Source organism: Castanea sativa, chromosome 4 (assembly GCF_040712315.1).
Source record: "Castanea sativa cultivar Marrone di Chiusa Pesio chromosome 4, ASM4071231v1".
In the NCBI taxonomy this organism is placed as follows: Eukaryota; Viridiplantae; Streptophyta; class Magnoliopsida; order Fagales; family Fagaceae; genus Castanea; species Castanea sativa.
This window is the reverse complement of record NC_134016.1, coordinates 11,581,615-11,605,424: the sequence shown is the minus strand read 5'-3', so window position 1 is coordinate 11,605,424 and position 23,810 is coordinate 11,581,615. Positions and strand designations below refer to the sequence as shown.

Sequence of the window (23,810 nt, the reverse complement as noted above, 5' to 3'; positions counted from 1 at the left end):
TATATAATAAAAATAAAAAAAAATTCAAAACCCAAACTAAACACAACAAAATCAAAACAAAAACATCAAAATCAAAATCAAAACGCTGACTCTAAAACACTATGAAGATTTTTCTGATTCTCTCATTAGCTTCAATCTTCTACTTTTCTCTAAGCAATTCCATTGAAGACAATGTGATGTGCTTGCAAGGTGTGATGAACTTGCTCTCCGACCCGGCCAACAAGCTAAGTTCATGGACCTTCATGAACTCGTCCGTCGCTTCAATCTGCAAGCTCCAAGGGGTTGCGTGTTGGAATGAGAAGGAGAACCGGCTCATCAGCCTTTAGCCGACGATGCAGCCTTTAGCCGACGATGCAGTTTTGGACAAGGTCCCGAAGATCGCAAATTGTAAGTTTTGAAGTATTGCAAAAGCCTCCAAACCCATCTCCGGTCCAATCCCTTCTCAAATATGTACTAGATCTCTCCAGCAACGCTCTCTCCGAACCAATCCCGCCAGAGATCGCAGACTGAACATCTTGATTTTCAGTAACAACCGCCTCTCCGGTCCGATCCCGTACCAGCTTGATTTTGTTTTGATTTTGTTGTTTTTAGTTATGGATTTAGTAGAAATTGTGTTTGGTTTGTAAGAAAGCACTGGGAAAAATTGTCAATTTGTATTATTAAACCATTTGTAGCGAAATAATGAGATTCATTTTTTTTTTTTCATTCCTTGCCTATCAGCATGCCGTATCCTTTGCTGTCGACCTTGGTCTTCATGAGGTTATCTTCAAAGGTGACTCGACAATCATCAACCAGGCCATCAATAGCGGACTATCAAGTCCTGCACTATATGGTCACATTGTGGACGACATCCTTCACTTAGCTTTGCGCTTTGCAGTTGCAGTTTCATAAATTCTGTCAGGTGTCAAGAAATTGTAATAAGGTTGCAGAGCTTTCGCTAAGAAAGCTCAGGTTAGGTTAGATTTTAAGATTTGGGTAGATGATGGGGACATTATTCCCCTTGCAGTGTTTGTTGTTCACTAGCTCCTTTGTTTTCTCTTGGCTTAATAAAAGACCCAGTCTACTCGCAGACTGGCTTCTCAAAAAAAAAAAAAAAAGCCCTTACAACTTAACTTAATCAAGCTCTCAAAAAAATCAAGAAACAAACCTCTAACAAATTAACAAACTCCAATTAGTTACAACATATTGAAAAATAGAGTAAATGACTTAACTAATCTTCTCTTACACATAGTTAGAGTCCCTTATTGTTCTTATTATTAGTGAAAAAGAACACATCTTCTGAACCCATCCCAGAAGTAACTTGGACCAGAAAATATTGACTTAGTGTTCTTATTCTTAGTGAAAAAGAAACTGTGACCATATATTTGAACGCTGGAAGAGGAGAGTGAAGGTGACAAGAGTCAAAATGTACCAAATCAAGTATATTTTAGTCACCTTCACCTCTATCCACTCGTCAGGTTGGCCCTCTCCATTCCAAGCATACCCTAAAGGAATTAGCATCCATAAGTTAAATAATTTTTGGACATGCATGATTGAGTCATTACATACCAGGAAGATAAAGGGAATACAATTGTTTCGTACAATAAGTTAAAAGGCTAGAATCAGGAACTCAACAAGTCCATTTTGCTCAGTTTAAGCAAAAAGTTAGGACTCTCCCACGTTTTACTTCCTCAGAAGAAAAAGAGAAAAGAATGGGGGCAGCAAGTATTAATTTTTTAATTGTACAATTGAAATACCACTTTTAATATTGAGAATGAATAAGAACAATTCTTTTTTTTCTTTTTTTTTTTCCTGCAGCAGTCTAGTATCAATATCAAAACAGTTTCTATATAAAAAATGATATATTGGGAAGAAACGGGGTCAAAAAAATATTTGAAACTCTTAAGGTTTTAAAAAAAAAAAAATACATTCGGCATTAGTAAAACCAAATAGGTGTATTGAATTCGGGGCTGGAATTTGGAGATCCGGGCAGGAAGACAACTATGTCTCCTAATCAAAATCTCAGAGCAGCAAAAACCCAGGTCACCCACCAGCTTCTATACTGCACGTTCATCCATGAAAAGCTTTACGCCCCAACTAGAAAATCCCATTAAATGGGCAAGGGATCCCAAAAAAGTAGAAGGATATTTTTCCTAATTTTATTTTATTGAGCGATTGGAGACCTGGCTATCATTTGTACCATCCTATAAATCCTGCCAAAAGAATTTCTGCGAAGAAAGTTCCTGCAATAACATTCAAAATAATACAGCTTGATTATATATTGGGTGGCAATTGAATAAAGAAACAGAAAGTATACCATTCTAATGTCATACAAACATCTTAACAAGAGCATCTTCCTTGTAAATGAAAAACAGATTAAAGGTCAAAATATCACTAATGTTTTTGTATCGGGTAGCATTCAAATATAGAATCGTGAGGGAAATTATTCCCAAGCCTCCATCTCCAGCTACCCATCAGTTCCACCAAAGCAGGCATTACCAAGACAATTTTAGTTGGCCTGTTAAACTAAAATTGCTGGGTAAGGCATAAACATTCCACCATCCCCTCCTGAGACCAACTTAAACTAGCAATACAATTGGATGCTTCCATGAATTAACCTTTTGTCCCTATTCCAAAGTATGAAAATCAGTAGATATATCATGCTCCTGAAGAATACCCAGCACCCGAAATGCACACCCAAGAAAGAAACATAGATGTACAGTCTAAATTGAAGTGTTTGGCTTCAGTCTAAATTCAAAAGATTCCAATATCCATTTGTGATAGCAAATTCGACAGAGATTAAGCCAAGAACATAAAGAGAGTCGTAACATACTTATAAAGAGTAACCTCAGGTGGGAAGAAGTGGCTTTCTCTCATCAGATTCTACAAGATGACTTGCCTATAGAGGGGAAAATTAATAAGCACATAGTGAGCAAAAGTATAACATAATAGAATTCGACTCTGCAAAACAAGGACTGCAGGTTCACACCTCTTCACTTGCTCCTGCTGCCATATTTATAAAAGAATCCTTTGGCCTGAAGAAGGAATAATAAATTCATAATTAAAATGTAGAATAAAGAATGTACAAGTCACAAAGTTTCCCCAAACCCTCAACTGAAGCAATTGCCCAATGATACTACTTAAAAATCAAGGCACAAAAAATCAGCAAAAAATGAGCCAGTACCTTTGATTTTCATGAACATCTACTAGTTCAAGCTTCCCATTTTGTTGTTCATCTCTGACTTTAGAAAGGGGTGAAAAGAACTAAAGGGAAAAAAGAAGCAGAAGATCAAAAAGACTGATTAACAATAAACCACTTCTCTCTTTTCTCACTTTTCATCCATCCAAAAAGTTTGTCTTAAATTACCTGGTGCATTGAGATAAATACAATAGAAATTCCTAACAAAAAGTTTACAGTCAAAGTATGACCAAACATCACAGCAGATGCTATGCCCGTAAAGATTGTGGCAACTGTTGATGAGTACTTCTTCAAAATTGTATCTGAAAATTTCAAATGCATCTCAATAAGCTCAATAAATATGATTGCTAAACACATACATCCACCTGTGGTGGGGGGGATGAGGGGACAAAACAAAACACGCACACAAATAGAGAGAGAGAGAGAGGAAGAAATAGTTATATACATAATTTTTTTTATAAGTAATAAAGAATTTTATTAAATAAAATAAGTCCTTAAATACATTTAACAAATAGGTAGACATATTATTACCTGCATATTTGAAGAAAAATGATGATAGAATTCCTTGTGCTGCATTGTTAGCTATCAGAAGCATGGTAGCTTTTGAATGACCTTCTAAGATATCAAAGCTACCAGGACCTGAAAATTTAACATTGTGATTTCTGAGGCCCACAGCTTAGTTTGATTACAAAAAATGCAACAGTTTATTGGCAAAGGGTACATTTACGAGTTCGATAAAAATGACTTCATTGTACTTCACATTGTTCTCGAAGACAAAGATCAATAAAAAATCAAAATGGGCTTTTAGTTTTACACTATATTTGGGAGCATATAAAAGAATTATTTTGATAAATACAACGCATACATTTAAGGCCAAGGAGCATATAAAAGAATAGAATAGGTAGATCATAAAGGAATGGAATGAAATACGGTGTACTTTTCCCAGTGTGTGGAAGTTTATCAAAGACAGAATAGAAATCAAAGAAATATATAATTGTATATACCCTTCAACTTTCATTTGCCCTTATTTTTCTTTTAAAAAAAAGGGATAAAATCCGTATTTCATCTTCAGGAATGAGTGTTTCTCCCATTTTTGGGAGGAATGCTTATGTGGGAATGGAATGGAATGGGCAATTCCCTCACAGCCATTTCATTCCTACACACTAAACTCTCAAGCAAGGGAATAGATGAAATATCCTTTAAGATCTCCTTCTTATTCCACTCCTTCCAAACTAGGGATGGCAATGGGACAGGTGACGCCCCCACCCCTGCTTCAAGGTAGGGGGTTTGACCCCACCCCCACCATCGCCCCTGCACAACCTTACATGTTGCCATCATTTGGAACTAACAAAATTCCTCCTAATCCCACCTCATCCATTCTTGACAATTGCTTTCAAATTCTAAACTTACATACTCTGGATCCCCTTTCAAAGTTTATAATTAACTACTCGCTAATACATTTTGACTAACACTATTTAATTGCTTTGTGCAAAACAGAAAACAGAAAATAGAAAATTTATTGACCCAGATTTGGATGTGCTCAGAACATGCATGAAACCCCTTCTAAAGGAAATAATGAAATTCAATGAGGAAATTTTAATCCAATCATCATTCCTCACTACCCCATCCATCAATTACACATGGAACAAAACCCTTCAGAGAATAAAACAATTTAGAATAAGCAGACAGTTTATTAATAAATAAATAAGGCAGGGAGTAACTAACAAGGCAAAATTAGAAAAATATAGTCTGATATATATTTCACAATATAATTTCTACATCACAAACCAAACATTGAATTTCATAACACAGAACCACATAATACCCACCAACCAAACCATTATTTATCCTATCTTGGCAGGATGTTCTGCAAATAATACAACTCCAGCCACAAACTATGGATTTGAGGTCATAGCCTCATAGGAGTCTTTGGAAATGAGAGTTATTGGATTTGGGGTCATTGGAAGACAAGGATCATTACCGTTGATGAGTATAGCCCCCATGGCAACAGAGATAGAGATTGACAGCAAGGAGAGAGGGGGGAGGGATGGGGACTAGGTTTTGATAACAAATCAATGGAGAAAGAGAGGGAGAGAGAGAGGGAAGGAAGGGTAGCTAAGGTTTGTGAATGACAAGTGATGAGTGATAGTGTTGTTACATACCTTTCGATATTTTTAAGCCATAAAAACAAAATATTTAATATTTTTAATATATCAGTTTGGACGCAGGGGAGGGGAGCCAGGATGGGTGAGGAAGAGTACACTCGACCCACCCCAAACCTTCAACCATTAGGCGTGGGTCAGGATGGGTCTCTGTGGGTCATCTATCCCTATTCCAAACAGAATGTTCAGAAAAGGGAGCCACCAATTATAGTATCAGAAGCAGCCATTAAATTTTAAAATCAATTTTGTATGATGGACTGCCATTTTCATTTTCATTAATTTCCTCACTTGGCTGAGGGATTTGCACAGTAGGTTGACGAGAAATATATCAACACAATTTATTCTCTGCTGGACTTACAACAGGTCATTCTTTTTCCCAAACACATCTAAATGTACCTATCTTTCTAGATTTAGAAAACTGTGAAGGCTAACTAAAGCTATTTTCTACACTGACTGAATAGAAGTAATTCCTAAAAGAAGAGAAGGAAACACGAAGATATTCAGCCACAGCTAAGCAAGTTAATTATGTAACATAATCAACCAAATGGTAAGGAAGTGAACTGCCAACCACATTACAGTACAGTTGAATAAATTAAAGGCGAAAATGCACTTTTCGTCCTTACATTTTGGGTCAATTCCCATTTTGGTCCCAAAATTGATTTCGTTACGAATTTCGTCCCTAAAAAAAGAAAATCGTTTTTAAAATGGTCCCTGCCGTCAACCCATTGACGGAAACCTCCTACGTGGCAGACGGAAGGTCCTGCTTGCTGATGTGGCGATGACGTGGCCATTAAAATATTATTAAAAATAATTATTTAGAATTTTTAAATGCCACATCAGCATTTTAATTAATAAAAAATTTTAAAATTTTTTTTAATTCCTCAATTTTAATTTTAATTTTAAAAAAAATAAAAAACAAACAAAAGTGCATCGCTCAATGGTTCTTCGCTCGTTCTTGTTCTTCTGACCCACCTTGGCACACGCGTCGAACCCGAAGCGAGGATCGGAAACATCGATGGGTTCGGATCCCTGAGAGGAGTCGCCGTTGCAATGTGAGGATAAGAGAATTTGTTGAATTTGTTTGTTCAGTGAAATCTGGTTGAGCACAGCGAGGTTAAGGTCAGATTGGGAGAAATTGGAAATGGAAGTGGAATTGGAGTTAGATTGAGAGTGGTTCCACAAATAGAGAGCTTGAAGCTCGGATTCGCGCATGCGGTCGCGAGAGGAGAGACGGAGATCGGAGTTGGAGAAGGAGAAGGAGAAGAGGTGGCGGAGGTCGGTGGAGAAAAAGAGAACGAGGATGAGGAGAGGAAGATATCGATCTGGGTTGAACAAGACGGACTGGGTGGTGGAGGGAACGAGCCGAAGGAAGATCTGAACGATGGAGGTGACGAGCCTCGGTGGATCTGGGCTGTCGGATTTTCTCTCCGATCTCTCTGGGTCGGGTCTTTTGGCTTTGCGTGGTGGGTCAGATCGACCTTTCTCTCCTCCGCCGACCCCAGCAAGTCCACCTCCACCACCGAAGCAGCGACGCTCTTCTTCAGGTCCACCGAGTCGAAGGAAGATCTGAATGGTAGAGGTGAGGAGCCTCGGTGGATCTGGGTTGATCTTGATTTTGATCTGGGTCTCCGATCTCTTTTTTTTTTTTCTTTTTTTGTCTGTGTTGTTGTGATCTGGATTGGAGTTATTGGTTGTGGGTTTGTGTTCTTGTAATCTGGGTTTGATTGGGAAGAATATTGCTGGGTTTGATTGGGAAGGACATGAAGAACAAGTGTAATGATTTTGTGAAAATTAATAATAATAAGTAATTTTTTTTTAAATTAAATTAGATTTAAGGTTTTTTTAAAATTTATTTTATTTTTTATATTAATTTTCTGACGTGATTCTGTTTAAAAAAAATTAAAATGCTGATGTGGCATTTAAAAATTCTAAATAATTATTTTTAATAATATTTTAATGGCCACGTCATCGCCACATCAGCAAGCAGGACCTTCCGTCTGCCACGTAGGAGGTTTCCGTCAATGGGTTGACGGCAGGGACCATTTTAAAAACGATTTTCTTTTTTTAGGGACGAAATTCGTAACGAAATCAATTTTGGGACCAAAATGGGAATTGACCCAAAATGTAAGGACGAAAAGTACATTTTCGCCTAAATTAAACTGCAATTTTTGTTTCCTTTTTATAAGTAAAAAAACTTATTAGCAAAGGAAAAGAGAATGCCACATAATTATGTAAAATACTAAGGCCATGATCCCAACTAGTTTTTGCAATCAGCAACATGAAACCTTTTTCTTGACATTCACTTCTCTGATTAGCCTATTCTTTATTCTTCTTTTCATGTGGCTAGATCATCTCAAACAACATTCCACTTTCTTTGCCCTTAATGACACACTAACTTCTCATAAAGGCAATCTGTATCTTTTTTCTCCTTTTTTTATTGCCAATTATCCACCAGCTGAACTTATTATCTGAATATGTTGGATGTTACCTACCCAAAATTTTCATCACAAATCAGTGACAGCCAAAACACCACCTCATAAGACCTTTGTATTTTATTTGGTGCCTTCAATCACACATCACTAGAGATGCACTTATTTACTAATTTACTTGACCCATTCTATTTTGATTGAAATATTATCAAATTATCATTTGTGTGGTTGCCTTCATGGGTAGAAAGTCTTGTGTGATAAATGCCACTGGTTGCAAATAAACTGAGTTTAAAGTAAATAGTTATACATAAAGAGCTAGTACTTGTGTCAGGTTCACACGTCCCTTGTCATGACTTGCACATTCTATTGATTGCGTACACTATGAACATTATATACTTGGAAGGACTAGTTTAATCAGGTAACCACAGCCTACTGGGACAAAGCAGGATTATCTTCCAATGATATAAGTAGGAATTTAGCATTCAAAGGCAAATTAGTTAGTAGATTGATCTTAGGTTCAAATCCATAAAAGAAAAAGATTAACATTGTAGTAACTTTTAAACATAATAGTCATATACCTTAGATATAAAGATAGATGAATTCAGGTCCAAATATATAAGTTTCAAACATATTTTATAAAATATAACATGATCAGAACACATATAGTTTCAAAAAAAAAAAAAAAAAACAGAGGCGCTTGGAATTAAGTTTTCGTTCCTACAACCCTTTAATTGAATGCACAAAAATAGTACCACTATTTACCAAGAATGTTAAACAAAAATGTTCCTATCAAGACACATAGACGCATTTCCACAAAAACCAAATTTTTGAACCCAAAATCCACCTAAAGGTTGCATCTCTCATAAGGGGGTAGACTTACTCTCATAAAAAGTACTCTATATAGTCTACCTACTTATCTTCTTTCCCTTTTCCAAATTCAACGGATATAGCGAATCATATAGAACAACTTCAACAGTATTTTCTTTGGAGTGGTTTGGGAGATGATTCAAAACTTCACTTGGTGATTTGGTCTAAGGTATGTTCTCCTATTCGGTCTGGGGGTCTAGCAATTAGAAATCTGAGATGCTTTAATGAAGCATTGTTGGGAAAATGGTTGTGGAGATTTGGGTCTGAGAGAAGCATTATGGAGAAGGGTAATAAGGGTTAAATATGGAAGTGAGGAGTTAGGTTGGTGCTCTAATTCTATTCTAGGCTCCTATGGGGTGAGTTTATGGAAAACTATTAGTATTGGTTGGTCTACTTTTTCTCGCTATATTTAGTTTGAGATTGGAGATGGGACTAGAGTGAAATTTCGGCATGATGTCTAGTGTGGGGAGAATCCTTTGAGTGTGTGTTTTCCAAAATTATTCAAAGTCGGCAGTGTCAAGGAGGCTTATGTGGCTGATCTCTTGCAATTCCCTAATGGGGTTCATTATTGGGACTTGGGAGTTCTTGCATGCAATTCAAGATTGGGAATGGGAATCTTTGTCTAATTTTTTGGATGTTATATATGGAGTCTCGTTGAGGGTATTGGTGAGGATAAGAAATGTTGGATGCCTGCTAAGAGTAGGGGCTTTGAGGTGAGCAGTTATCATTGGGCCTTGTTGGGTGTATGTAATCAATCCTTCCCTTGAAGAAGCATTTGGAAGCCAAAGATTCCTTCCAAAGTAGTGCTCTTTATTTGGACTGCAGCTTTGGGAAATATTTTGACTATTGATAACTTATGTAAGAGGGAAGTGAGGATTCTGGATTGGTGTTATATGTACAAAAGGAATGGAAAATCGGTAGATCATCTTTTATTAAATTGCCTTATTGTTTTTGAGTTGTGGTCTATGGTGTTCACCTTGTTTGGTATTATATTGGGAAATGCCAAAGACTGTGGTTCAGCTCCTAGCATGTTGGCAAGGAAAATTTGGCTGCCATCATAATGGTTTTATCTAGATGGTTGTCCCTTATTGTTTGATGTGGTGCATTTGGCGGGAAAGAAATAATCAGTGTTTTGAAGACTCTAAAAGGACAATAGTAGACTTAAAAAATAAAAATAAAAATCTTTAAAACACTATCGGATTGGATGTCTATCATAAGAAGTCCTTCTATTTCTTTGGTTTATGATTTGATGGATTCTGTGTATTTATTTGTTTTGGTCCCCTGCTATATACTTCTTGTATATTTGGGTGACTCCTTTTTATGACTTTGAATAATATTTTCTTTACTAATCCAAAAAAAAAAGAAAAAACTCCTGACAAATGAACTTGAGTAAAGCAGAAAAACTCTTCACATGGATAGAGTCATAAATAATAACAGAATTGAATGATAGCATACAAGCATGAAAAATAGAGAAAACCCCACAAGGAAAATGGACAACTGTGTGCCAATATACTATGAGAGGCTTCATTTCAATAGAACTCAAACATCCTCCTTAATACCCATGAAGTAGGAAAAAAGGGTATGGCACAGATACATTAACACACATAATGGAATAACAAACAATTTACGGAAAAAGGGAAAAAAAAAATGTTGACATAAAAACTCCTTGCATTTCTCCTGACAATTATATTCCTGTTTCTACAATTAAAAAAATATATTTGTATTTTGTCAAACCAGATGTGCCCAAAACCTTTTTCTACAAATTTCAGTACTAAAAGATCTAGTTTTAAATCCTGGATATGTCCAACTATCACATACATATTGGGAAGTAACCGCAAAGAACCAGTTTTTTATATAATAATGATACAGAATACTACTCCTTCATTTAGCTATATTTGTTGGTTATGCCAATATAATCTGAAATGCCTTTTTTTTTTCTTGTCAAGTATTATCTGAAGTGACATGCTATTAAAAATAAAGATTCATGTGCATACCTTTGACAATGGCAGTTCCCAATATTCCTAGAAGGTTGAATATAGCACCATACCCATATAAAAATAAGTTCTGCAAGCCAAAATTACAGAGATTCAAATTGTAGACATTAACTTCCTTTATATACTTTCATTAATTAACAGATATTGCAACTGAAATACAACATGATTCTGTATGTCAGATATGGAAAGAACATTACAAACAGAATTAGGATCTTGTAGATTGAATCTAAGGCCAATTGACCCAAATATAATGGACAATTCCTAATTTATCTCCTTCAGGCCAATTAAGAGTGTGTTTGGGTGAGCTTATTTTCATTGGTTTATTTTGTTTAAAAAATAAGTTGTGTGCAAGTACAGTTGTACATAGAAATGGCGAGGCTTTAAAAAGCTGTACATAAGCTGTCAAAAGTAAGCTGGGGTTTTAAGCTAAATCAAACTGACCCTAACAAACCCAAAAAGACAGGACCAGGAGCTCCAATGAATTTATCACCAGCAGACATGGTCCACAAACACTTGCTTTCTTGACTTCCAACAACAGAACCGAAGAGCCCTTCAACTTTCTTTGGTGAATTATGCTATAACTTAAAACTATATCTCATTTTCAAAAATTTCACTTTCCAGCCTAGGGAACAACCACACCCAAATTTTTCTCAATATGCTTTGACAAACATAATGGGTAGCCCCTCCCAGATATTCATAAGCATTAACAAACCATTTTCATATGATGCAAGGGGAAAAACAGGCATACTGCATATAACTCATAGTTTGATAAAAGAGCAATATTTACTATACATCAAGCACAGCCCGTACTTGCTATTTTCCTTGATCAAATAATGCAATTTTGAACCTCAAATCGTTGCACCAAGTGAAACTAATAAATTAATTATACATGATCCTAGTATGTTACCTGGAGGTAAATGCTTGTATCATATTGACTTTTTAGAGCATACTCATTGTAGACAGATGCCAAAGATGGAACAGTAACCTGTAAATAAAATTATTTACATTAGCCTCCAACATCCACAGATAAGTTTTGAAAATAAGAAACACAATGTAAACAGAGTAATTTTTCCAAGCTTCCTTCTTATCAAGCATTCCAATTGTCCATGTTAAATAAGAGGACAATAAACACCAGAAATTACTTACAAAGACCAATGTGTACATGTATGCACCCGTTGCGACTGGAAGACCCAAAGCAGTGGTACCTTCTGGCAAAGAACGCAACTGATTTACACTAATTCCAATGAGCAGCAGAGCAAGAGCTTCCCACTGTAACAAAACAAATGAATCAGCAACATATCATACAATTATGAAGGCACAGAGAGGTGTTAACATTGCCAAGCTCTCATACAACATTGAAGAACAAACGACGATAGAAAGAAGAAACTTTTTTTTTTTTTTTTGCTGAGCAAGATGAGGTGCAACTAATATATGATACTAACCTGAATTATGGAAAACCGGCGTCTCATTATAAACTTCAACAAAACAGCAATTACTAAAACCTGCATGTCAATGACCAAACATCAAAACTTTACAAGACTTTCGCTATTTCTACAAAATATATATAAGACTAAAAATGAACATTACAACAGTTTTCACCAAATCACTAAACTAAAGTTCAGATATTAAGCAACAATATTACAAGGCTTCATTTTTTCTTTTGAGTTTCCTTTTTCCTACTCTTAATGACAAGGGCCAATAGTGGAAGCTCATGATGGAGCCATATGATCCTGTGTATTTTTGTTTCCTTGCTCTCACTCAAACACACCATCTATCATACCAAGTGGAAGTTCAGCTTCAAAACTAACTTGAATAAGAGTAAAGATCAAAACTGTAAAAGGGCCCACATAATAACCAAAATCAAATTATAAAAAGCAAGCCACATAATAAAATTACTGTGTAAGAAATTGCCGATACTGTGTACCTCTGATATTGATTAAAAAAAACGTTCAATATCAAAAGATTAAAAATGCATGTTTACAGCCATAACAAGTATACTTCTACAGGATATTGAAAACGACACCTGACATATATGCCAAAAATATAACACAAGTAAGGAGAATTCTGTTGAATCCAGCTAAACTATTATCGTCAGTGGACAATGTAAAATGTAATACAAATGAGCATTTTTTTCACAGCAGGTAATGTTAGTGGCCATGAGAGATAAAAATAGCAAAGCTAAGAAAATGGCAAGTAATATCACTAAAATACCATTTACAAAAGCAATAAATCTCAAAATACCTTCAAATTGCTCAGCATCTTCACTGTCGCAGGATTGAAATATAGCTGCATAACAGATGACCTTATATCAATCAATTTATAAGTTTAGACAAACACACAAGTCCTGAAAATGCCAGTAACAGAATAACTTATGATGAAGACAGTTCTATTCTAAATAAAAAGCAGCAAATGATGTCAAAACACCTAGGAAGCCTACACACCCAACCATATTTGGTAGTGCAGACTGCAGACACCAGCCTAGGCAGGTAACCAGCTGCCACATGTACATAACATGGCATACATAATGTACATTGAAGAAACACCACACATTACATCTACAAACATCGTTTCCAGATATTCGCACAAACCACTAATCCTTTTCTTGCTGCAATGGCTCTAAGAGCTTAATATTCTGGTCTAATCAGAGCCCAAGGACCATCAGAGGAGATAGACCATAGAATTCCAGTCTTAATCAGACTCTATTCACTAGGATGAACATGACCCAAATATGTAATGGAGGTGGAAAATTATTACATGAGATAAGCTGATACAAAGGCAAACAAAATAATTTCACAACACTCTCAAATGGAACTTGCTCAAGGAGCTGAAATATTGCTCCAAGATATATTTTAATAATTTTTCAAGTCAGATACTCAGGTGTATTTTGGTTTTTTTGTATTGTTCCCAGCAGCTTTAGTTGTGCCTAATTATACATATGGCCAATTTTCTGGATTTTATTTCTTGATTTGGTTGATATGTGGGCCATTTTGGATGCACTTTAATTGCATGCTCAATTAACTTTGAGAAACTTGGTCCCAAAGCTGCATAGGTAGATGCCTATATATAGTTGATTGATATTTCAGCAGTTAAGAAAAAGGATGGAAAACCCAGCTGCTTGTTTGATACATGATGCACCCATCACTTGGGTGTGAAGCTCAAGAACCCTAAGGTGATAACAAGTTGATCTTTCTCCTCTCTCTATTTTCATTTTCATTTGCTATTTGCAGCAGTCCAGTCTCTTTACGCAGATTATTCTATCTCCAAACCGACAAACCTAAGCCATTAAGTATCTAGAATACTGCCATTGCAGTGCAAACACACCCAGACTATTGGCCCAAAAAAGACAGCCTAGGTGGCCAACACTTCCAGGCACTGGTCTATGCATGGTATTGACATACAAAGCTTGCAGAATAATCAAGTCTATATTCAAAGAAAAGATTAAAAAAATTATTAAATTATATTGTATAGATAGATAAAAAGAGAGATAGACATGCTATCTAAAAGCGTAAACATATGGCAAGAGGACCTATATAGGAATCTTACCTGCATTGTGAACTTTAGATAGTTATTAATAGCATAAAGAAGTGCTGGAACAGCAAGAAGCACATTGTTTCGAGCTGCCTGCAAAATAAGAAAACATCCTTCTGAAATTAGAGGTCTCCACGTGTGAGATGTCAAAGTAAGCAACATGCTAAGTCGAAAATGGGTGACAAATACACAGGATGAGAATATTTTTTAAAATATAAAAATACGAATTTCAAATTAGAGACTAAGCAGACCAAACAGAAAAAGATCACTCAAAATCTAAGTACCACAATATCATGACATGCAAAGAAGGGGGGGAGGGGGGAAACCCTTGCAGAAAGAATTAAGCCTGACTAAAGAATTTGCAAGATTGCAGACTGTCACCAACAAGTGATGCTTTTCTCTATTGATGGATTAAAGACTCGTTCAAGGAATCAACTGGCCTACACTACCAGAAGTTTTACAGGACTAATCTACCACAGTTTCATTGCTTAGAAGCCTATAAAATGGCCCAACAAACAACACTGGCCAATCATGCAGAGTTTACCAAACCCATCATCTTATATCCATGTCAAAGATCTATGTTGTTGAGCTTCATATATAGCGGATGGTAAGTGGGAACAAATATCTACAATTTTCTGTGCAGGAAAGATTAAAAGGCACAGCAATAACTTCTTTTAACTCATAACTACAAAACTGATTTCATCACCATCAAAATGATGTCTGATTACTTCTGAAACTTGGCACCTGCGGAGTCCAATACAATTGGAGACCGTATAAAAAAGGGAAACCTCATGTTGCCTTCTATTGCAGCCATATTGAGAAATTCATATTTACATCCAGCAAATATTCATTCATATATCCATTATTAAATATCATTTTAGTTCCCTTGTTAATAATTTGTGAATCCAAGGTCAACCACAATTTGCAGTGTGCAATGTAATACTATATGACACCCCAAATGCAGAACTCTAATTCTAAACAGTTACTTCTCCATCAATAAATCTGAAACTTGCAAAAGCATGGTTAAATTCATTGTTATTAAAATATTTCACATCTAAAAGAGACTTTTGCAACATATGAATAGCGTTTTTTCAGAGTCCATCTTACTTCAAAATTTTAAAAACATAAATTGGATGATAACAATGACAGACTATTACCTGCACAAATGTGGAAATTGAGAGAAGAGGCTTCTCCCCAACTTTTTGATTCCTTGCCTGAAAAATCAACAAAAACCTCACCAAGATAAATAAAACCTCTTGCCCTTTAAGATATGTAACATAATGGATTTTCTGAAAACTACCCCCACGATAAAATAGGCTATGAAAAAGTTATTCCAACTATCAAATCAAACCTTTCTCTCCCTTCCCCCACCCACCAAATCCTCTCACTCACTCTCACACGCGCACGCACAAAAACAAAAACAAAAACAAACTGCACTACCATCTCCATCATATGCTAGAACCCAACAACATTAAGGAATAACAATAACTCAATCGACTCAAGATCTTCCTGTCAATAAAGTGGTTTGCCTTACTTGTGAAGCTCAATTTATATATGTTCTTATAGGAATAACAAATAAAAAGAGAAAGAAGTTTCAAATGTACCTGTAGCAAGAGCATAGTAATAGCAAAGAAAACCTTTGTAATCTCTGTTAAAAAATTAACACTAATTGGGCTAAACTTGAAGCTCCCATCCACCTTGGACATATAAACTAGAATAGGCTGCAGGGGAATAAAAAAGGCATTAAATATATCAGACAACCTTGAAAAAAGGACAGAGAACTTCCCAAAGGAATCATAGCAAAGTTTAAAGCATTCAAAATAATATTCTGGACCAAGATCTCACAATTAAGTACCCTGAAACAATATAAGAGCCCATCAGGTTTTGATGCCAGTATTCTCTTCTTATTAACAGGAAATAACCTTTTATGTTGTAAGAAATTTTATTGGTAGCAATCTAAGAAACATTGCAACCTAGGAACATGGGAAGTGCACTTGAGTTACTACAACACATCATTTGAAATTAAATATATCCTTAAACACGCATATTAAGTCGACAACCAACATGTGAAACCAATTCTTGGTAAAGGTTCTGCCATATTTTACGGTCTCATCATAAACAATAAGAAAAAGCATCTTAAAGAATTCCTATTGAAGTAAGAAATTTTATTAGCTTACTTTATGAAACATAACCATTCACTACATGTTGCATGTTTGACCCAAATCCCACACCCATAACCATAAGATGATAAGTGGAAGACAGGTTATTCACACACCCAAGTGCATAAAAAACATAGAATTCAACAAGACAAATTCTTTTCTGTTGGTTGGGTGGGGAGGGCATGGGGGTGCAAGAGATTTATAAACTAGTATAAGCATAGAACCCATAACTATCAAACATTTTGTAAATTATCAATACGTTAGGTTTATGATAGTAGAAATTCTACTGGTTTAGATATGAATTTCACCTGTAGACCAACTAGCATACAATCACCAACAACCAAAGCAATGTTGAGGGCGCGTTGCTTCGATGATACCCTGCTCTTGTATCGGTCATAAGCCCTTGACACGGTTTTGGTGGTTGGGGAAACCAACTTCGAATGGCAGACACTGCATTCTACCACCCCGTTCTTCATTGATTTTCCCCCAAACTGTCACACTCTACACAAAATTGTACCTACAAACAAAAATTAATAAAAATAATCACCAGCCCTGTATAGATTGAACCAAAAAAAAAATTGCTCCAAAACTAATACTATCCAAAGATTAAGCATACCTACCAACCGCATTTCCTATGTTGTTTTCACATAAAAACAACATAGGAAATGATAATACCACATTTTTAACTTATCAAAAAAAAAAACCCCATTTGGCTGATTGGAAATGTGGGATATAAAAATAAGCCAAGACTTTCAATCTGAAAAAAAAAATTCATATTTATGGGATAAAATGGAAACTTCTCAGTCAAACTAGAATCCACTCAATAAAAAGGTAATCTTTTTCATTGAACAAAAGTGAAATTCTAAGGACCATAATCTTTTTCTTTTCCCCAAACAGAGTATAAACTCGAATTAGATTATCATTTATCAATCACCAATAAAAACCCAGATACAAAATTTTGCAGATATACCATTATTCAATCAACTTTCATTAAAAAACGCAATCACAAATAAACACAATTCAACCAGATCTCACTACTCAAACAACAAAAATCAAAACAATTTGATGAAAACCCTAAAACCAAAATCAAACTGAATCAAATTCAACACACACACAGCTCAGATCTTGCTATCTCATAACCATAGCTCAACTCCTAGAGTCCAAAACCATCACACCAAGAAGCCAAATTTCGAATCAACCAAACAAAAAATTGTAAAACAATTTTACCACACCTAAACTTTCAACCAAAATTGCATTTATCCAAGAAAACTCGTCCCAACTTTTTCCCCCCAGATCCGCAACTCCGAGACCGGTATGAATTCAAATTCCCTCTCCTCGCTCTCTCTCTCTCACAGAGAGTCTGAGAATTTTGAGTTCTTTTTCTTTCTGTTTTTGTGTGAATGCGTGGGGAATTGGAATTCCGTTTTTCTCTGTTTTTATGGGATTTTGAATTCCCAGAGATGCGAGGAATATGCAGAGAGAGAGAGAGAGAGAGAGAGAGAGAGAGTTTGGAGTGTTTAGTTGACACAGCTTAAAATGTTTTTACGTCTAATAAGTCCTTCATTCACTTTCCAAATCCATTTGCTTTGAATTTACACAAACGAAACACACGTTGTGTTATGTGAGGAAGGGAAAACGACTTACTGACGCATGTTAAGGTGGGTAGTCGGTGACGGACCAATTAGGTGTCAAGAGACTTGTATTACAAAGAAGTGGAGTCAAAGTTGGGTTTTTTTTATGTGATTGTGATCATTCCTCTTTTTATAAGCATTTTTTTAATTAAAAATAAACAAATACAAAAAACAAGTTCCATTTGTTTTAAGGTAACTAATTCATAACTTGTTGGTTTGGTGCGATTCTGAGTGGTCGATAAAAAAATTATAGTTTTATTATGAGAAATCGTCACCATTCATTGTACTTGCAGAAGTTAATAAATTGTGAAATTTGGTGTGCAATTGGTTTTGTTTTTTATTTTATTTTATTTTATTTGTCAATATTAATATTCTAGATCTATAAGAATCCATAAAAGGTTATTCTAGATTTCTAAGAATCCATAAAAACTTGCCAAATTTGTAGCATATTTATTATGAATGGCAAAAAAAATACTATATTTACAATACTTTTTTTTTTAATACAAGATAGAAATTCTACTCTAACCTAATTTAAGTGTATATGTGTTTGATAGCTACCTAACATTTATTGTAAAAATATTATGAAAGTAACTTTTTTTTTTTGAAAGAGTAGAAGTAACATTTATTGTTAATTTTGTGTGATTCTGAGTAGTCAATAAAAAATTATGGGTTTTATTATGAAAAACCGCCACCATTCATGATACTTGCAGAAGTTAACAAATTGTGAAATTTGGTGTGCAATTGGTTTTGTCTTTTAATTTTTATTTTTTTTTTGTCAGTATTAATATTCTAGATCTATAAGAATCCATAAAAAGTTATCCTAGATTTCTAAGAATCCATAAAAACTTGCCAAATTTGTAGCACATTTATTGTGAATGGCAAAAAAAATACTATATTTACAACACTTTCTTTTTTCTTTTTCTTTTTAATACAAAATATAAATTTTACTCTAACCTAATCTAAGTGTATATGTGTATGAAAATTACCTAACATTTATTGTGAAAATATTCTAGAAGTAACATTTTTTTTTTTGAAAGGGTAGAAGTAACATTTTTTGTTAATTTTGTGTGATTCTGAGTAGTCGATAAAAAATTATGGGTTTTATTATGAAAAACTACCACCATTCATAGTACTTGCAGAAGTTAACAAAGTGTGAAATTTGGTGTGCAATTGGTTTTGTCTTTTAAATTTTTTTTTAGTTGTCAATGTTAATATTCTAGATCTATAAGAATCTATAAAAAGTTATTCTAGATTTCTAAGAATCCATAAAAACTTGCCAAATTTGAAGCATATTTATTGTGAATGGCAAAAAAAAATACTATATTTACAACATTTTTTTTCTAATATAAGATAGAAATTCTACTTTAACCTAATCTAAGTGTATATGTGTGTGAAAACTCCTTTCTGAAGACTTGAAACCCGACCCTTGCCCCCCCACACCCCACAAGCACTTATAATTGTAAAGTGACCATTGCACCAAGGATGTGCAGTAATTATTTACAATACTTTCACAACAAGTTTTAAGTAGTTAGAACCAATAAGACAATAATAACTTATTACCTTATTGTGAAAATATTATAGAAGTAACACTTTTTTTTTGAAAGAGTAGAAGTAACACTTCAAAAAAATAGTAGATCCATGTAAAAATCTGTTGGTAGAAAGTAACTACTGTTTATAGTCCGTTTATTAAGCATGTTGTGAAATTGGAGGCCAAGTTTGGTGTGTTCCTTATATTTATTCTTTATTTGCACTTTGTTTTACTAAATTCATTCCGCTTATTAATTAATTTCAGAGTTGTCTTCTTTTTTTTTCTTTTTTTTTTCAGGTTGGCTGTATCTTTCGCTGGAATTAGTTGTAATGGCAAGAAAGTTTTGCGTTTAATTATTATGTCATGTGAAACAGCATTAAACTATGTGAGTAGGAAGAATAATCAAACTAGGGCAATTGGTATCTTTTATTATGCTTATCGTACTAGTTAAACTTAGAAATGGTCCTCAACCTCATCTATCTAGCCCAAAAATTTTTTTTTTTTTTTTTTTTGGATAGGTTTGATGTGTAGCCAATCTTGACTCCGTTCTAGCTCTTGGTTATTAAATTTGTGTCATAATAATAATAATAATAATAACAACAAATAAATTTGTGATTGAAGTCCAAAAAGAACTGTTTTCTTATGCATGAAGCCAATTATGCAATTGGCATAGGGTAAGGCCCAACAATTTTTTTATCCTTTGAATATCAAATACTATTTTATAAAATCCTAACCAGATGCGGGTTTTTAAAGAAAAATTGGAGGAACACAATAGTATATTATAACAATTTTATAATATATTATTGTTTTGACTTATAGTGGACGGTCATCTCAACTGTTATAAAATATTGTGACGTTTTGTTGTGCCTATAAAATGACACATATTAACTTAAAGATAAAAATGACTTTCATGGTGTCACTGTTCATTTGAAATCCTATCAATAAAATTAAATTTAATATAAAAAACAAGAGGCATAATGAGGTTTAATTAATTAAAGAGTTGGATTAAAGACGAGGGAATAGGACAGCCGACTCTATAAACAAAACAAGAAACTAACCACCCAAACGTTAAACAAAGAAAAGAAGTGTACCCATCAAAAAAAAAAAAGAAGTGTAAGACACGTAGGCACCAAACACTGAACCTTGAATATACAAAAACAAAAATATCAAAATCTAAAATTGAAGTTTTTTTTTTTTTTTTGGGAAGGATCCAAAATTGAAGTTAAAGCTCGGAAGTCTCCAATAATATTGCAGAGTGGTTCCAAATTCAATTGTCGGCAGCTCCTCATTTTTTATGATTCTTGAGTTCTTCTCCATCAAAATTTAGTAAATTATAAAGGGGAATACTAATCAATGAATGATAAATTGAAAATATTTCTGCTAAATGATTGAGCTAACAACAGGTATATGCCAAACAATATCACACAGAATAAGTTCTCACATGTTGTTAAGAGTATTGGGAGTCAGATAAATATGTTAGAATATATAAGCCAAAATGATTTAGTGCATGTTTGGCATCTCATTTTGAAACGGCACTTTTTTTATGTGCAAATTTTTAAACGGTTAATTTCAAAAAGAAAAAAAAAAATGTAACAAGCCGACACTAATTTGTCTTCAAGTAAATCAATTGGCTAATGTGGATCTCAGCACATCTGGACACATAGGAACAAGTGAATTAAAATTCTCAATTTTGGTTGGAAATCAAATCTCTAACCTTAATTGGTAAAGTCTTTGATGGTTGTATAAGAGATCTAGAGTTAAATCCTTGTTTATATCAAAAACTGATTGGTGTCTTGATTTATTTGATGATAAAGAACTATCATCAGAAACGGAAACCATAAGTTAAAACTCTCTCAAAAAATAAAAAAATGATACACAAAATTATTTCCAAGCCAAATTTGATATATGATTGGTCAAATAAGCTTGTGAATTTTTGAATACATTGGATTAAGGTGGAATTAAATAAATTAATTAACTGTCAAAAGTTTTATAACTCAAATGGCACCTCATAATGTTTTTAACAAAAACGTGTTGGCTTTAAAACCCTCTCCTCCAACTATTGAATTATAAAAAATTAGGTAATTAACAAGATATGTTTCTTAACAACAAAAATTAAAACAAGTAATTGACGAGATCTAAAAAGTAAAAGGGTTATGCATCGTTATAAAAAAAAATCATCCAATAAATAAAAACAAATTAATTATAAAAAATAAAAATAAAAAACCCGTAGTTATGAATATAGTACCATACTTATCAAATCAAGTGACAAAAGCACCGTATCATTGATATGCACCAATTATACTCATGAATCAAATGTGATTTCCTTATAAGAATATTGTCAATAGTGCTAACAAAATAATAAAGGTAAACTATGTGGTGGGCCTTTTTGAGATGGTGGGCTAGGCTGGGCTTCCTCCTGCCACACTAAGGCCCAAAGGTTCTAGATAGGAAATTCAAGACCGGTCTAATTGTAACTCACTTCAAACCGGCTAATGCACAAACTAAGGCCCTTTTGTTAATGCCTTGGTCACATGCTTATGGCAGATGAGACTGTTGCAAGAGAGTTATGTCAAGCAAGTATAATATAATAACAATAAAGGAAATGCGCTTACTGTTAGTCAGAAGAATTCCCAAAAAATAAAGAAAAGAGCAATATGGCCATAAAGATGCAATAGAATGACAATAATAAAGATGAGATAACACTAGTATTTAATCAATAAGAAAAACAAAGCAGAAACAGTTAGTCTGTAGCGCTTAGTTGTCTTATGGAGGTAAGAACAAAGAGGGAACTACTTCTTCAATGTGGGTAACCTCACAAGAGATTATCGTGAAATTACCAATTTTGATAGAATAGGTTTGAATGGCTTATGCTTCAGAAATCTTTAATCCTCAAATAAAGGGTAGGCTTTTAGAGAGAGAGAAGGGGATTAGCCTATTGGTGCATGTCTGCCGTCTCACTCTTGCCTAATCTCTTTTCTCTCTAAGTTTTTTGCTTTATTTCTTTTTACTCGCTTGTTCCGTGTTTTCTTTTTGATGTGTTGTGCTGCGTATTCTTTCCTGGTCTAGTGTTGTGTCTCCTGTGCATGGCGGGGGCTCTTTTTATATTGCCTGCCGTTATTGGATTTTTACCGTTTTACCCCTTAACTACTTTTGTCTGGGTACGGGTGTCTTTTCCGACCACCCACTAGTTTGTCAGTTGCCCAGCCACCATCACTTACCTCTGCTAGCCATGCCACATCCCATTACCAAACAAAGAGCCTTATTTTGTTTGCTTGTTCATCATGGCATTCCTATCCGGATAAGGGTGGGCATTCTCTCTCACTATCCCTCATGGCATGCACCTAGTGATTCCAACTCATTTTCCCTCTTTTGGGTAGTATGTCATCTCAACATGACATTTTCCCTTAAAAGAGTTTGAGCGGAAATCCTAGAATAGGCTCCCTCCTTCTCCCCACCGCTAGACCATACATTCTCTTACCTCTAATCCATGGCCCACCACTCCTGTATCGGCTGGGTATAGGTTGGTGATGCTTGAGTCATGTGCGTGCTTTACTTCTGTGTGTGTCCATAGCTTGCCTGCTGCTCATGCGTTTGCCATGACCTGAAGGCTCGTCTGTGCATTCTACTGCTCATTCTTGGCCTCTTGTGGTGTGAATGGATTTCTGAGCTTTTGTTCTTTATAGCTTGTTTCCTTCCTGGACTAGGCCTTGCTTTAATGTGGGCTTTTCTTCTTTTAAACTAATTCTTTGTTCCTTCTATGGGTTTGTTAGTACTTTTGTTGTGTCATCTTGCCATTCTTGCTGTGCTATTGTATGACTTGTGCTTGCTGGGCTTTCTTTTGGGTTTGCTACATACTTTTCCTTGCTTAATTCCAGCGGCCCAGTGTTATCATTGGGCTAGTATTCATACTAGTTCGGGTTTCCTTGGCCCATTTCATCCATTTGGGCATCCTCGACCCATTTCCTCCTTGGCCCATTCCAATTCTTCACCTCGATGGGCCTTTGCTAAGTCATTTGGGCTTCGTCGGCCCAAATTTCCACATCCTTTTCCTTTGGGGGTTATGGGCTTGCCATTACCCTCCTTACTCACTTAATTCATTTACTTCGGGCCTCTTTGGCCAATTCTTGCTTACTTTCTATTTCTCACAGTGCCCATGAGTTTATTACTTTTCTTTATGGGCTCGCTTAGGCCCGCATGCTTTCTTTGAGGAACATTTGCTATTTTCTAGGCCTATGATCCATTATTCCTGTCATTCGGGTTTAATAGTTCTTCTTCCCAATTTACTAACTCTTTTTCCTCCCATATTGTTGGGTTTTTTCCTGCTATTGGGCCTC

General features: G+C 35.0%; 1 protein-coding gene across 2 annotated transcripts; it reads right to left on the bottom strand.

Annotated features, from left to right (window-relative positions):
* Positions 1-1,711: 1,711 nt before the first annotated feature.
* Positions 1,712-17,883, bottom strand: LOC142631799 (CMP-sialic acid transporter 2). Of its 2 annotated transcripts, none has more exons than XM_075806119.1 (16): positions 17,550-17,883; positions 16,626-16,834; positions 15,763-15,879; positions 15,316-15,372; positions 14,174-14,251; positions 12,872-12,916; positions 12,073-12,132; positions 11,777-11,899; positions 11,538-11,615; positions 10,631-10,700; positions 3,710-3,817; positions 3,347-3,480; positions 3,164-3,243; positions 2,969-3,014; positions 2,813-2,878; positions 1,712-2,222 (listed from the first exon to the last, which is right to left on the bottom strand). In XM_075806119.1, the coding sequence occupies exons 2-15, from the start codon at positions 16,791-16,793 to the stop codon at positions 2,828-2,830; spliced, it is 1,215 nt and encodes a 404-aa protein (XP_075662234.1). In that variant the 5' UTR covers positions 16,794-16,834; positions 17,550-17,883; the 3' UTR covers positions 1,712-2,222; positions 2,813-2,827. The 2 variants fall into 2 exon arrangements, with proteins under 2 accessions (XP_075662234.1, XP_075662235.1); XM_075806120.1 differs by lacking the exon at positions 1,712-2,222 and adding an exon at positions 2,234-2,606 and having other exon boundaries at positions 17,550-17,882.
* Positions 17,884-23,810: the final 5,927 nt, after the last annotated feature.

What these genes read in the sequence shown, in the direction of transcription:
- LOC142631799 (XM_075806119.1), bottom strand. Translation starts at nt 16,793, where the DNA reads ATGAAGAACGGGGTGGTAGAATGCAGTGTCTGCCATTCGAAGTTGGTT. An exon ending in ACATGTACACATTGGTCTTT is followed by an intron (nt 11,616 to 11,776) that starts GTAAGTAATTTC and finishes TTTTATTTACAG; the next exon opens with GTTACTGTTCCATCTTTGGC. An exon ending in CAGCAGGAGCAAGTGAAGAG is followed by an intron (nt 2,879 to 2,968) that starts GTGTGAACCTGC and finishes TCCCCTCTATAG; the next exon opens with GCAAGTCATCTTGTAGAATC.